Source organism: Chrysochloris asiatica, unplaced genomic scaffold, assembly GCF_000296735.1.
Source record: "Chrysochloris asiatica unplaced genomic scaffold, ChrAsi1.0 scaffold00037, whole genome shotgun sequence".
Taxonomy (NCBI): domain Eukaryota; kingdom Metazoa; phylum Chordata; class Mammalia; order Afrosoricida; family Chrysochloridae; genus Chrysochloris; species Chrysochloris asiatica.
Window position 1 is genome coordinate 7,547,757 of NW_006408555.1, and position 14,999 is coordinate 7,562,755.

Sequence of the window (14,999 nt, forward strand, 5' to 3'; positions counted from 1 at the left end):
AGAAAGCCTCATCTTTCTCCCGCAGAGCAGCTGGTAGTTTCGAACCACTGACCTTAAGGTTCGCAGCCCGATTCGTAACCACTACGCTACCAGAGCACCTATACATTTATATATATATATATGTATGTATGTATCACAATAAAAAAATGTTAAAAAGAAAAAGAATGGGAGAGTAAAAGAGAATGAAAGAATACAAGACTATAAAACAAAAACAAAAAAGGAAGACAAGCTGTCTTATTACTCACTGTTTTCCTTTTCAACCCCAGGAAACCCTAAATCCTCACAGGCAAGAGGATAAGATATGACACGTAGATTCAATTTTGACTAATGTTCCCTGGGTTTTGAATATTCTAAACTCGCTATCTTTATGAATAATGAAAGCAAATACGCTAGCAGATGCCCTGAGAGGGAAGGAGAGTGGAGTAGCAACCAGGATATGTGAAAGAAAGAAAGCATTAAGAACAGATACAAATGAGGCGGTGAAGGGATGGCCCCGGGGACACTGACACACACTGAGCCCCATTGTTGATGAACCTGTATGGGGGGGGGGGGCAGCAAGCACTAGCTGGCCTCAAAGAACAAGTCATTAGAACACAGACCTGCCGGCATCTTTGAATACCAGACCCCATAGCACCTGGCCTAGCTCCAGAAACCCCGAACTGACGCCTTCCTTTCCCAACATATCTTTTGCATTATTAAAAGGCCAAGGTAATTCGCTCATAAAAAAGTTGACTTGAACTAGCTGCCAATGCAGGAACTCTTCTGCCTAAAAACAAACCTAAATAAATAAATAACCAAACTCCTTGGCAGTGGATTCCAACTGACAGGAACCCAATGGAACAGAGTAGAACTGGCCCACAGGGTTTCTGAGGCTATAATTCATTATGGCCCTAGGAGCGGCCAGTGGATTTGAACTGCCGACATTTCAGTTGAGCCCTTAACCACTGCATCACCAGGGCTCCTCTATCAATACTCTGAAGCTTTTTTTTTTTTCTTTTAAGCATCTAATTGACCAATATTCTAGAAGTTAAAAGAAAACCACATTTACTTGCTCTGGAGATGTGCTAAGCACTTGAAGAACAAAAATGGTGAGAGCATCATGATTCAAACCATTAGGCACTTACTGTATGGATGATGAAAGGAGTGCTGGTGGCAGAGTGGATAAGGCACTGACTGTGAACCAAAACGTTGGTGGTTCAAGCCCACCAGCCGCTTCAAGAAAGAACGATAAGGTAATCTACTTCTGCAATCATAACAGCCTTGGAAACCCCATGGGGCAGCTCCATTCTGTCCTACAGGGTCACTGTGAGTCAGAAAGGGCTGGACGGCAGTGGGTGAGCATGACAGGTCCCATACCCTACACCGTTCTTGCAGAGTCTGTGACCTCGCCACCATCCCATCAGATACAGGTAATGAGCCTTTGTAAACCTCCCAAGCCCATGGGCCCTGCTGTCCTCTCACCTGCTGCTCATGTGAAAGAAACCTCTGGAAGTCGTGCAGGTGAACAGCGGAGGCATCTGGCCGGTCTGTGTTCCTGCTCTCGGGAGAAGGGGAAGGTGATGAGAGACACATTCGGAAAGAGAGTCACGAAGCACCCTGCCCCCACTGATCCCTCTGCTGTGACAGGCCCGTGGCCAATGGGAGACAGAGATGAACCGAGACAGCGTCCCCAGACACACGCAGACGAGACAGGCCCCAAAGTGGGGGGATCCACCGAAGGGGCACTGACGCCAGGGTGTCCAAGAGTGGGCCCAAACGGCCCTGGGGTGGATACAACTGGGACTGCCGACTCTGCTTGGGGAGCCCTGATGCTCAGTGAAGGCCCTGTCATAGGTACTGTGGAGATGCCACGGCTAATGTGTGTGAGCCCTTGTCTGTCATGTGTGTTAGTTAAGTACCACGTGAAGCATTTGACAGGTTCTGACTCAATGTAATTCAATTATACCTGCTTAATCAGGAACTACCCAAACTGATTTGACCACTAAAATGACTTCCACTGTGTGTAAAACCAAAAACAATCTCCAAACCTGTCCCAGCAGTTTGGAGGAGGGTCCCGAGAATTTCGTGCTCTCTACAGAACTTTCCAGAACAATTCTCTCCCCATACTCCCCAAGCCCCTACTGTGGGCCATCTTTATCCATGCCACAGGCTCACAAGGGCAGACATCTCCAATGGGGGGATGCTGTCCCCATGGAGATCGGCAGTCACATGTGAGGTGCCGCCTCCCAGAGGGTGCTGGTAGCGCTAAGGGGGTGGGCAGACAAGGCCACCAATGTCCAGTCCAGTCACCCTGAAACACAATACGCAAGGGCTGCCTCACCCCAGGATGAAGGTGAACGAATCCTTCTTAAATTCATCGAGAATCTGAAACAAAAAAGACAGGAGGAAATAAACCCAAAGGAAGCAAAGCTGGGCCACTCTGCGCAAGCAAATGGCAGATCTGTTTTTTGCTTGTTTGTGGAATTAAAACTGTAATTTATGTTAGTTTGAAATATTCACATAAGAGAAACATAAGATGCCAAAAGTAGGTATCTGTCTCCCTGCTTCCAAAGTCTCATTCCTGAGAAGCAATCATCTAACAAATGTGGTAGGTACCCCTCTAGGACCTGTTTCAAGCAGTCATACACAGCCTATCAAATCAAGTCACATCATATATGCTACAAATTCTTTGTCATGCTGTTTCAAGCCTTGGATATTACGTTGCAACCTCAATTTTCCCACTGTGAACTCAAGTATAACATGAATGGCTTTGTGTGTGTACGTGGTGGCTGGGGGGTGGGGGTGGGCCTCTGGAAGGGGAACCACCTGACACAGGTAGGCACATTGTTACCACTGATAGATTCCGTCTGCTGCTGTTAACGCCAGGAAGCCGGTCCTACCTCCTGGCACCCCTGTGTGTTACAGAGTAACAACTGGGCTCTAAGGAGCTTTTTTGGCTGTAATCCTAACAGTAGCACATTAACAGGACTTTCTGCCACAGAGCAGCTGGATGCATTCCAACTGCCGACCTTGGGTTAGCCTGTAGGCACAAATCATCGCATCAACCAGGGGCCACATTCTGCCTAGTGGAAGCCTTCGATCAGTAACCCCACCAGGTAAACCCCTTTATCTCTACCCTCATTACTAGACTTTAGCATTTCTAAGAGGCAGTTTCTAACGTTAGAATTCCAAGGAAGAAATCAATATCAGACAGTTTGAGTTCTAATCTTCTCATGGTCCCCTGACACGCCAACACTGATACAATCCCGGCACTCCTGGATAACCAAACGGTTTATACGGTTGGTTATTATTCCATGACTAAAAAAAACGAAAGGAAAGGAAAACTACCAAGCCATGAAATTCATGGTAAACCCCTAAATGCATACAGATAATTAGAGAAACCTATTTGGGAAGCTTGTGTTTTGCACTCCTTGAACTGTCTGACATTCTGAAAAACAGACTATGGCAACAGGAAAAAGATGAGTGGTTTCAGGGGTGCAGAGGAAAGGAGGGAGAGAAGGATGAACAGATGGAGCACGGGGCATTTGGAGGGCATCGAAACTACTCTACATTACTACACGGATGCACCTGTAACATTAGACAGGTGTTCAAACCCATAAAACTATCCAGCGCAACTAAGGAACCCTAGTGTAAATGGGAATCCAGGTGTGGTGCTGTAGGGTAAGCACAAGACTATTAACTGCAAAGTCTGTGATTCAAACCCACCATCGCTCCTCGGAAACTCTACAGAGGACTGGAGTCGGAACCGACTCGACGAGACTCAACAACAGTGCAAATACGAGACCTAGAATGGCAATGTAGGATAAGCACTGGACTGCTAAATGCAACATGGGTGGTTCAAATCTACCAGCCACTCCTTGGAAACCGTATACAAGGGTCACTATGTTGAATGACTATGCGTGGGAAGCGACACGACAACACAAAACAACAATGTAAACTATAAAACCCAGTGTCATCCACTTGATTCTGACTCACAGCCACCCTACACTGCAGGGTAGATCGGCCCCCTGCAGGTTTTCCAACCTTCGGGTAACTGCCAAGTGCTTTAACCACGGAGCCGCCAGGGTTCCCATATGTCAGCTGTAGACTTTAGTTGACAAGAGTGGTTCAGTGTTGGTTCATCCATTGAAACAAATGTATCAGACTAATGCAACACGTTGGGTAACAGGAGAAACTGCAGGATAGAGAAAGTACATGAGAGCTTGTAACCTTCTGTGCAGATTTTCTGTAAAGTCCCAACTGCTCTGTAAGATTTCAAAATAGTGTGGCTAAGACAAGCCCCCCTTGCCAGCTAGTACTCACACCAGCTCATTTGCTGAACGTTTCCTGTTCGCCCTGCCCCCACTCCCTTACACCATGTTCATTTCTGACAAGGTAACTTTACATTAAGACACAGTGATGGTGCAAACAGAAAGATGGCTGATCTGAACCCACCAGACGCCAAACAGTGATCACTGGGGTCGTCACTAAGTGGCTGTCAGCCAGTGAGGAGGTACGTCATGGTGCTATGCATTTCCCTCACGGACTGCCTCCATGCCTGACCACACAGAATCCTTGGCTGGCTGCCTAGCTGTGTGTCGCTGAGTTGGTTCTTACTCACAGTAACCTTGTACAGGGTTTTCAAGGCTATACATCTTTACTAGAATCCTGGTGTGACGATATAGGATAAGCAATGGACCACAAGGTAGGTTTGAATTACAAGGTTAGCAGTTCAAATCTACCAGCCGCTGCTGAAAACCCTATGAGTTGGAACTGACTCGAAGGCACTAAACAATATATTTTTACAGGAGCAGAAAGCCTCATCTTTCTCCTATGGAGCACCTGGTAGCTTCAAACTGCTAACCTTGCCTTTAGCAGCCAAACGTGTAACCCACCTCACCATCAGGGTTCCTTACATATAATGTGAAGTTAGGCTTAGTAATGATTATCAACATTAATCACAGATTAACACATAATAAATATAGTTATGGAATCCTGGTGTGACACTATAGAATAAGCAGTGGACTACAAGGTTGATTTAAACTGTGAGGTCATCGGTTCAAATTCACCAGTTGCTCCCTAGAAACCCTATACAGGGCCACTGTGAGGTAGGTCCGACACAACAGCTCTTAGCAGCAAGAAACATAGTTATAAATCATTTAAATGCCATTGTTCCTTAGATTATATGAAAACTAACTACAACTTCTTTGTAAAATCTTTTTACATTGACTTACAATATGATTAGTATTGTTACAAATATTAATTGCCATAGTTTTGTAGATAAACACCAGAAAATTTGGAAAAATCAGACACTAACAACATACCAGCAATGGAAACAAATAAGTGTGCTCGTAGCACATGCAGATGAAACCGTGTGATTTGAAGCCTCACTGTAACTAGGTAATAATGACGGCTCTACCTGTAGTGTATTCACAGCCCACTGCTGTAGAATGCATATGGAGTGAGTGCATTGTTGTCGCTAATTGCTGTTGAGTTGGTTCTGACTCATAATAGAGACCCTGCATAGGGTTTCCAAGGAGCAGCTGGTGAGTTTGAACTACCAACACTGTAGTTTGTAGTCCAGTGCATCAGACAATTCAAAAACTGTCTATACGAGATATGTGGTGGTGGTGGAGTCAGTTCCGACTCATAGCGACCCTATACAGGGTTTCTGAGGCTGTGGATCTTTACGGGAGCAGAAAGCCTCATCTTTCTCATGCGGAACAGGTGGTAGTTTTGAACTGCAGACACTGAGGTTAGCAGCCCTACTCATAACCACTACGTTACCAGTGCTCCTTATGAGGAATATATTTGGGGGGGGGGGGGGCAGGTGTTCTACACAAAGGCTCGGAGCTCTGGTAGCGTAGTGGTTATGAATCAGACTGTGAACCACAACTTCAGAAGTTCGAAACTACCAGCTGTTCCGCAGGAGAAAGATGAGGCTACCTGCTCCCATAAAGATTCACAGCCTCGGAAACCCTATACAACAGGGTCGCTATGGGTCGGAACCAACATCATGGCACATAACAACAACTGCTACATAAACTCACTGGGAACTTTCCTCAGTAAGTAAATCTGATAATTAAGGCATTTCTTGGTTACATCTGGGAAAGCCTGAAGTATAACTCACCTCCAATTGCCCACCACACGTGGCTCTTTTAAAGCCAGTTCATTCCTTTAAAAAAAAAGTTCAGCAATGATGCACTACGTCTCAGCCAAAGGGAGCTGGGAGCTGGGCCAGAGGTGCCTCGGGGCACTCCTGTCCTCCTGCACCCTGCTATCATCTTTTCCACCCCAGGTATCCACATGCAGAACCAACAGAGCTAGTGCACTGTGCTTGCAGGAATCCACCCTGACAACACAGGGCAGGCAGGGATGGATGGACGGAAAGTCAGCAGCAAAGACCCAGTTCAGCACATGTCACTCGGGGGTCCAATGGGGCTCCGACCCAGTTCTCTGAGTGCTGGAGCCAAGCCACTTGGAGGGACTCCACAGAACACTGCAAGAAACCATGCACTGGGGCTCATCCCTGCGGGGCTCTTGAACCAGACAACTAGAGAGCTACTCATGGTGCACTGAAAACTGAATGAATGAATGAATGAATGAAGAAGAAAGTATGTTTTTCTCTGGGCCTTGGATTGGGTGTTGTTTGGAAGTGGCATCCCATGAGACAAGGCAAGTAGTCAGGTGGGCTCAGCCAAGGCGGCTCCCACACTTGGCCTGGTGGTTCTCCATGAAACTGACTTTCTTTCTCTAACCCCACTGGGTATGAAAGGTAGACAAGATGCTCCCCAAAGTGTGTGAAGACACCTTTCCCATCAAGTAGAGCAGGGTGAGGGGCCACCAGAGGTCTGTAGGGAAACCAGCTCAGGAACTTCAATGTCTTATGGGGCTAAAGGCGCTGAGAAGTCCTACGTACAGAAAGCTGCTCTGCTTTAAATCAGGGTGGCCCAGACATACTCAACCAAGGTGTTTCCCGGCGCTCGCACTGGGGGATCCTTACATCTGGGGCTGCTTCCCTTCAGTGGCTGAGATAGCTGAGCTGTTCTACCATATTCCTGCACTTTCTTAGACCACAAACTAGTGTCTGTGGGTACCTGTCCTGCTGCCGGTGACTTGGGATCCCCAAAGGCTGGTCTGTTCAAAGAAACAATACCGATTTCATCCTCACCGCTTTCTGTACATTATCTGATTTAGACCTCCTTTCAGCCCTTTAGAGGCACCCTTGTTGTGCAGTGAGTTCAGTACAGGGCTGCCAATGTAAAAGTCAGTGGTTCAAACCCACTAGCAGCTCCCCAGGAGAAAAATGATGGAGTCTGCTTCCCTGAAAAATGACCGCCCTGGAAACCGTAGAGGTTAGGGTACCAGTTGTAATTCTGTTCTATCCAGCCTTTCAAGGACAGATTTCTGTCTTCCTGGTGTGGTGCTGTAGGATAAGGCACTAGACCAAGAAGCTGGCAGTTCAAACCCACCAGCCACTCCTCGGAAATCCTATACTAACTAGGTCGCTAAGAACTCGATGGCATTTAACAATTCTGCAACTGACAGTTAAGTCTCAGGAGCAGGAGAAGCCCAAACGGATATTCTGTTACATACAGTTCTGGTGTGGCTCTGCAGGATAAGCACTGGGCTGCTAGCTGCAAGGCAGGCAGTTCAAAGCCACCAACCGCTCCCGGAAACCCAATCTGGGGTCGCTGAGTCAGAACAGACTCAATGTCACTTAACAGTAGCACCAACAAGAGAAATATGCAGAGGTGACACTTCTGGTTAAGTCACTGCTACAAATCTATGCAGCAGGTCCAAGATAAATGAAAAATTAACTATCTGAAGCTGAATTTATAAATAACACATTCTTCAACTCTCCTCCCCACACCCTGGTCCCTTATCACCATACAGGTAGATCTCCTTTCTCTTGTGCCTTGCAGATACTGAGTTTTTCACAAATGGAAGGTTTGTGGCAACGATGTATCTATCGCCACCATTCTTCCAATAGCACATGCTCACTTGTGTCTCTGTCACATGCGGTCACTCTTGCAACATTTCCAACCTTTATAATGCACACTGAATAGACTACCATACAGTGCACACACACCTTTGATATGCGCTGAGAAACAACAACAACAAAATGGTGTGGCTATTTATTAGGATATTCACTTTATTGCAAGGAACTCTGGTAGCGTTGGGCTGCTAACCTCAAGGTCAGCTAGTTCGAAGCTCCCAGCGGTTTGCGGGAGAAAGATGAGGCTTTCTGCTCCCAGAAAGATTTATAGCCTCAGAAACCCCATGCGGGGTTACTATGAGTCGGAACCAACTCCATGGCATGACACCACCGCCACTACTTCATTGCAGGCATCTGGGACCCCACCTGCATTCTGTCACATGTGCCAGCAATTCCTACAAGAGCGAGAGACTGTTTGCCTGGGCTTATTAGCCGCATGGTCTCCAGCAGCCTGGGCTTTCATCTGTAAAATGGGAAGAAGGACGCAGGCGCTCTCAGCATTCTGGGAAAATGAAATGCACATGAACCACTCAGCTGACGGCCTCACTGTAAGTGCACACTGAGGAAAGGTAAGCTGTCATCCTTATTAATACCATGGTTTCTAGGGCCCTAGTTCGGAGAGCCTGTGTGTCACAAACAGTTAAGCACTGGACTACTTATCAAAAGGTTGGCAGGTCAACTTCACCCAGTGGAACCTCAGGAAACAGGCTTAATCATCTGTTTCCAAAGGATCATAGGTTGGAAAAACCATCTGGAACATTTCTACCCTGCACACATGGTGCAGCCGAGTCGGGCTCCCTGGCAGCCACAAGAACACAAGTTAAATGAAATGTCTTACTCTCCTGTTGCTGCTGAAGGTTGGTGTTTTTTTTTTTTTTTGAAACTATGAGGCTGAAGAGCAGTCTGCGAGTAGGTGGTTATATGCAGAGAGGAACTGGTAACCTCATGCTGAAAGCGATCTAGCTACTGGTGACCATGATCTCCCGCCCCAGTGAGTGGAATGAGAACCACCAGACTCAATGAGTCTGAGCAATCTAGCAAATCTAGCCGAACTCCAGGGAAAAACGTCTGCTCGGCCCAGCGAGCAACTTAAGGCAAGGAACAAATCTGCCACCTGGTTCGGGAGGAGAACTCGTCTGTGCCATAGCAGTGAAGTTTGTCAAGTTGGACAGAAGCTATTTATAGAGGCTGGGGCTTTATGATTTAAATTCCAAGTCAATGAATTAAAAACATGGGTCAAAATGGAGAGTGAGAGCCTAGAATGTTAGTGACCAGGGTCTGCAAACAAACCGTTTATGAGGCAGGTCCCGCCACCACGACTGCCCCACTAAAACCAAAACAAAAACCCCACTGACATTAAGTGGGTGCTGACTCACAGTGACCCTGTGCAGGGTTTCTGAGGCTGTAAATCTTCACGGGAGCAGAAAGCTTACAAAGCCACCAGGGTTAGGGCCATTTAGGCAACAGAACAGCGCTGAAGTGGGGGTGGGGGGGGTGCGAAGGGATAGCAAGAGGAAGACTTGCTTCCTTCCTGTATAGATTATCACCAAAAGGAACCATGGCCTCTGACAGGCAGCTCTCCATTGGTTTTAGAAAAAGAAGTAAAAAAACTGAATTATTTCCCCCAATGGGTGATTTTTTGGAAACAGATTTCTAGGCTTTCCCCCGCCCCAAGGTTCCTGTGGGTAGACTCAAACCGCCAATCTTTTGGTCAGCAGTTTGAAACTACCAGCTGGAGGAGGCTTTACCAGAAGAAGCTTTCTGCTCACGTAAAGATTTACAGCCTCAGAAACCCTATGCAGGGTTGCTATGAGTTCGAAACGACTCCATGGCACATAACAACGACAACATACAGTTTTCTAGGAGTCCTGGTGTGGCACTTCAGGTTAATACGCTGGACCGCAAAGTTGGTTTGAACAGCAAGGTCTGCAGTTCAAGCTCACTAGCTCCTCAGAAACCCTATACAGTGTTGATATGGGTTGGAACTGTCTTGACAGCACTTAACAACAACAACAACATAGGGTTTTCCAAGGATCAGCTGGAAGGTCTGAACCACTAATATTGTGACTAGCAGTCCAGTGTTTACCTTACAGCACCACACCAGGAGTTCGTTCTGTTAGTACCTGAGCACACAAACCATCTGTACCACCCAGGGACTCCCGAGGCTAGAACACAGGTCTCCCAACTACTGGACCGATGAGCATTCTACTCATTTCACAGCTCAAGAACCAGTTCTTGCTGATACTAAAGAGTGAACACACTCTAACTGAAATGTGTACTCTATGAAAGGCAGACTTTTTTCCAAAACAGGCAGAAGATCAATGTTTTCCCAGTTCTCACCCTACAAGACCCCCCAAATCCCACGCAAAGTCACTGCCATCTCATAATGCCAACTCATGGCAGCCTGGCATGTCACACAGCAGAGCTGCTCCATATGATTCCTCCGCTGTAATCTTTACAGCAAGTAAGAAAGACCGTAGAAGAACTGATGCCTTTGAGTTATGGTGTTAGAGGAGAGTACTGAAAGAGACATGGGCTGCCAAAAGAACCAACAGATCCGTGTTAAAAGAAGTGCAGCCAGAGCGCCCCCTGGAGGTCAGGATGGCCAAACTTCATCTCTCATACCTCAGACATATTGTCAGTGGGGACCAGTCGCTGGGGAAGGATATCATGTTTCATAAGGTGGAGGGTCAGAGCAAAAAAGGAAGACCCCCAACAACATGGATTGGCAGAGCGGCAGCATCAATGGGTTCAAGCGTGGCAACAATTGTGAGGTTGGCCCAGGATGGGCAGTGTTTCATTTTGTTGTGCATAAAGTCACTATGAGTTGGTACCAACTCCATGGCACCTAACAACAACAACAATCTTTACAGACGCAGATCATCAGGCCTTCCTTCCGCAGCACTGCGGAGAGGATCAGACCACCAAACTTTAGATTTGTGCCTCCCAAGGACCCCATGGCTTGATAAATGGTCCTGCATGCAGAAGGCAATGAATAGCCTTTTTTTCAGCAACTTCCAAGCTCAGCATTCCCAGTCTCCAACCCCCAAATCAGTCAGGCCTCCTCAGCACCCAGTGAGGTAGGAATCACCAGCCCCACTGCACGGATGGGAAGACTGAGGCTCTAAGAGCAATCAATCAGTCGTGGTTTGCTCAGGATTACACAGCGAAATCGAGAAACCAGGTCAGTCTAGCCCCAAGCTACGAGCCCATGTACTCCCTGCTCCACAGAGCTTCTCTTTCAGCCTTCAAAGCACTTAGACAAGAGTCCCAAGTGCACCTTTTCCATGTACCTGCTAGTCGTTGCCCGGCACTGTGCTCAGTGCGTCGCCAGGACAGCCTCACTTTGAAAACTTCATGATTTACTGGACTTTCTGCTGCAAAATCAACATGCCACTTGGAGCAAGTCAGAAAAAACTGAGGTGTGCAAATGCAAAGTTTGTTTTCTGTCCTCCCCATCTGCCCAAGTCTCTCCTGTGTGCATGCACACAAAACCAACCTTAAATGGGAGGGGGATGTTCTCCACATGTCTCCTGGATCATACAAATTCATACAAATCATACAACAATCAGCGCAATGAGCTAACGGGATACACAAGCGCCAGTCTCCACAACACTGAGACCAGATAAACTAGATGGTGGCCAGGTACCACTCCCAAGGGATCTGAAAGGGATTCACGTTAGAAGGTACTGAACAGAGCGTGAGAAAAATACAGAACGAAACTCAAAATCATGAAAAAGACCAGGCTTCCAGGTCAGATAATGACTGGGGAGACCCTGAGACTCTGGCCCTTGGACATGAATGAAAACACCAGGGAGGCTCACCTACCTCAGAAAAATCAAAGTCAAGGCAGGAAAGGTTTGGAAAGGAGGAGGAAAAGAAACAGGAAACGCAGGGAGGAATTTGGATAAGTGATGTTACGCTGCGGGGTCTGCAAATCAAGGAAATGAAATAAAGTGTGTGTGAATCGTTGGTTGGAAAACTGATCCATCTGTTCTGTGAACCATCACACAATTCACAGCCAACAGTTAAAGATGAACTAAAAATGGCACACACCCATACAGAGGCGGAGAGTCTTACTTTATCTTTGTAAAAATTCAGACCTAACCCCTCATGTGATGCTGCCTCCCGCTTTTCTTACAGACGACCATGAATATCCCCCGGAGCCACAGAAACTGAGTTGCTCATCACTCTCCATCAGTTACTTAAAGGTGCACAGGGTGAACGCCCTACTTGACCCAGCCTCTACTGAGAGCCACTCAGATGGTCCCCAGCTCTTTTGCCAACATAGGTAATGCTGTAATGCACAATATGACCACGCAGCCTTAGATCCCATGGCTTTTATTTCTGTAAAACACAGCCCCAAAATGCTACTTCCGGGTCAAAATGTACTTGCCTTTTAATGTAATTTTAAAATAGCCTATTATCATCAGAAATGATGGTCTCTCATTGTAAAAAAAAAAGAAAAAAGTGAACCGAAAGATAAAAAGAAAGCCCATGAACATTTGCCCTCTACACAGAGAATGCTGTGGTTACTTTGTGCCACTGTGTAGATTCTCACTCAGAGCAACCCTACAGGGAGGAAGAAAATACCCCGATAAACACCCTGTATTGGAGCGGACTGACAGACAGGTCTTGTCTCCCATGAAGCTACTGGTTGATTTGAACCCTTTAGCTTCTGGTTAGCACCCCAGCGTTTACCCACTGCTCCACCAGGATTCCTCACAGACACATCGTTAGGTGCCCTCAAGTCGATTCCGACTCATAGCAACCATGTATACAGTTTCCAAGGAGTGGCAGGTGGGTTTGAAATGTGGATTTTGTGGTTAGCAGACCAGTGCTTATCCTACAGCGCCACGCCCCACACACAGAGCTACTGTCCAGTATTTGGTTATATTTCCTTCCAGCATGAGATAATAAGTTAGTTTCACTTTTCTATTTTAATGTTGCTGTGAGACACTGAGTCGGCCTCAGCTTCTTGGCAATCTCACACACAACAGGACAAAACACCATCATCTCCGGAAAACTCACTCGCGGACCAGAACACTATGATCCACAGGGTTTTCCCTGGTTGGTTTTCAAAAATAGATCACTGAGTCTTTCTTCATAATCTAGTCTTAGTCTGTAAGCTGAGCTGAAACCTGTTCAACATCACAGCAACATTCAGGGCCCCAGTGAAAGACAAGGGAGAGGTGGCTGTGCAGGAGACACGGTGGTCGGGAGTTTAACTGTCTCTCCACCAAGGGCGAGAACTCTACCACAAACCTCCAATGACTCCCTTCTATTTTAACTCCGGTAAGTGCCATTGAGTTGGTTCCAACTCACAGCGACCCAATAAACGGTTTCCGAGCAGCTGATGGGTTTTTGAACTGCTCATTTTGCAGTTGCAGTAGAGTCCAGTGCTTAGCCTACAGCGCCACACTAGACTACACTCATATTAAATTCCAACTGAACTTACGGCCGTTCCACATTCCAACCAGAAAGTGGGGACGTACCATCTCCCACACGTTTTCCCTACCACTTTATAGCACAGAAAAGTCTGTGCCAGGGTTTTACACCCATGGCCTACTTCTTGGACTCGAGAGAGATCGAACACTTCTTGTAGAGCTGCCTCAGGAACATGCTGGACTTGGTAACAGGAGGGAATATCATTAGATCATTAATTATCTTACCGATTTCTGCTGCTCAAACATAAGTTTTTTATAGAAGAGATGAAACTGCTCAAAGCTGAGTTCATCTCTGTGCGCGCCTATTTCCTGTTTGAAAAAAAAGAAAAAAATTGACCACATGATTTTTATGTCCACCACAAGAATGTCCTCTCTCTATTTACAGAAATAGGATGACCTGTCTACAACTCTGGCGAAAATCAAACTCATATTCCTCTGAACCAAAACTATCCACGAGTTCCTATGTTCCTGTGCTATGAAACAACTCACCCCCATCAGGGAAGACCCATTCCTTGGAGCCCCCTAAAGGGAAGAGTCCCAGCCACACTTTTAAGACCCACAGTGCCCAACTCCTCTTTTTTGGGGAGTGCCAAAGGCATTTCCTTTAGGACTTCTAATTCCAGAGACGGGTCATTTTTTAAACCAGAAATTAAGTAAATTAGCTAAGACTCCAAGGTCAGATGGAATTCATCTCTGCATGAGGCCACTTCTTGTAAAGATTTGCCCATGTCCTGGAACACAAAACTGAACTGCTGCCATGACTTTGGACAGTCTCCTTGAGTGTTTTCAGATCCTCAGTTTCTTCATCTGTAAAATGGGAGACTCATCACTACCTTCCACAGACTTCTCTGAAACCAAATGAGATCTAATGCCTGCAGAATGTCTGGCTCAGGAAATGTCTGGTGGAGACTCTGATTACATTGTGATCAGTGGTACCATACTTTGCCCGTCTTGCTCCCTAAATCCCCACCCTTCTCGTCTGTTTTTCCAGTCTTGTGATGAGAACAGAATGCTAGGGGGCATGTCTAAGGAAAGCTTGAGAAACAAGCAATAAGAATCGATTTACTCTTCCAGAACTCATCAGTGCAAAACCAACTGAGGAATTCTGTGAACTGGGCTGGTGGTGACACGGCCAAATGGGAGCCCTTCAACTGTGCCTCTGGGGAGAGAGCACTGCTAGTTATCTCAACAAGAGTCATGCAATCTCTCTGAGAATGACCATATAGGCCCACCATTCTCACACCATTGGGAGAAAACCCCCTAACCTTCTGTATCTCATCCCACACAGTGATTTCACCTGCCACAGCTCTACCAGCTGGTTACATAACAAAGGATGAATGAGTGGGGGTGGGGGTAGATGAGTGGGTGGGGAGTGAACAGATAGGTGGATCGGTAGATAAGTGCAAGAATGAAGGGATGAGCGGTAGGTAGGTGAGTGGGTGGGTGGGTATGTGAATGGGTAGACAAGTGGATGGGTGGATGGGTGGGTGTGTATGTGTGGGAGTGGGCAGACAAGTAGACGGATGGATGGATGGATGGATGGATGGATGGATGGATGGATGGATGGATGGATG

The 14,999-nt window shown here is 46.7% G+C and overlaps 1 protein-coding gene across 1 annotated transcript in view; it reads right to left on the reverse strand.

Annotated features, from left to right (window-relative positions):
• Nucleotides 1–14,999, reverse strand: part of PLCG2 (phospholipase C, gamma 2 (phosphatidylinositol-specific)) — a 152,891-nt gene that overhangs the window by 57,999 nt on the left and 79,893 nt on the right. Inside the window, exons 6-8 of the mRNA XM_006860138.1 lie at nucleotides 13,651–13,734; nucleotides 2,321–2,364; nucleotides 1,462–1,534 (exon numbers count right to left, since the gene is read on the reverse strand). Coding sequence (XP_006860200.1) covers nucleotides 1,462–1,534; nucleotides 2,321–2,364; nucleotides 13,651–13,734 — 201 coding nt within the window. The remainder of the gene's footprint in view (nucleotides 1–1,461; nucleotides 1,535–2,320; nucleotides 2,365–13,650; nucleotides 13,735–14,999) is intronic.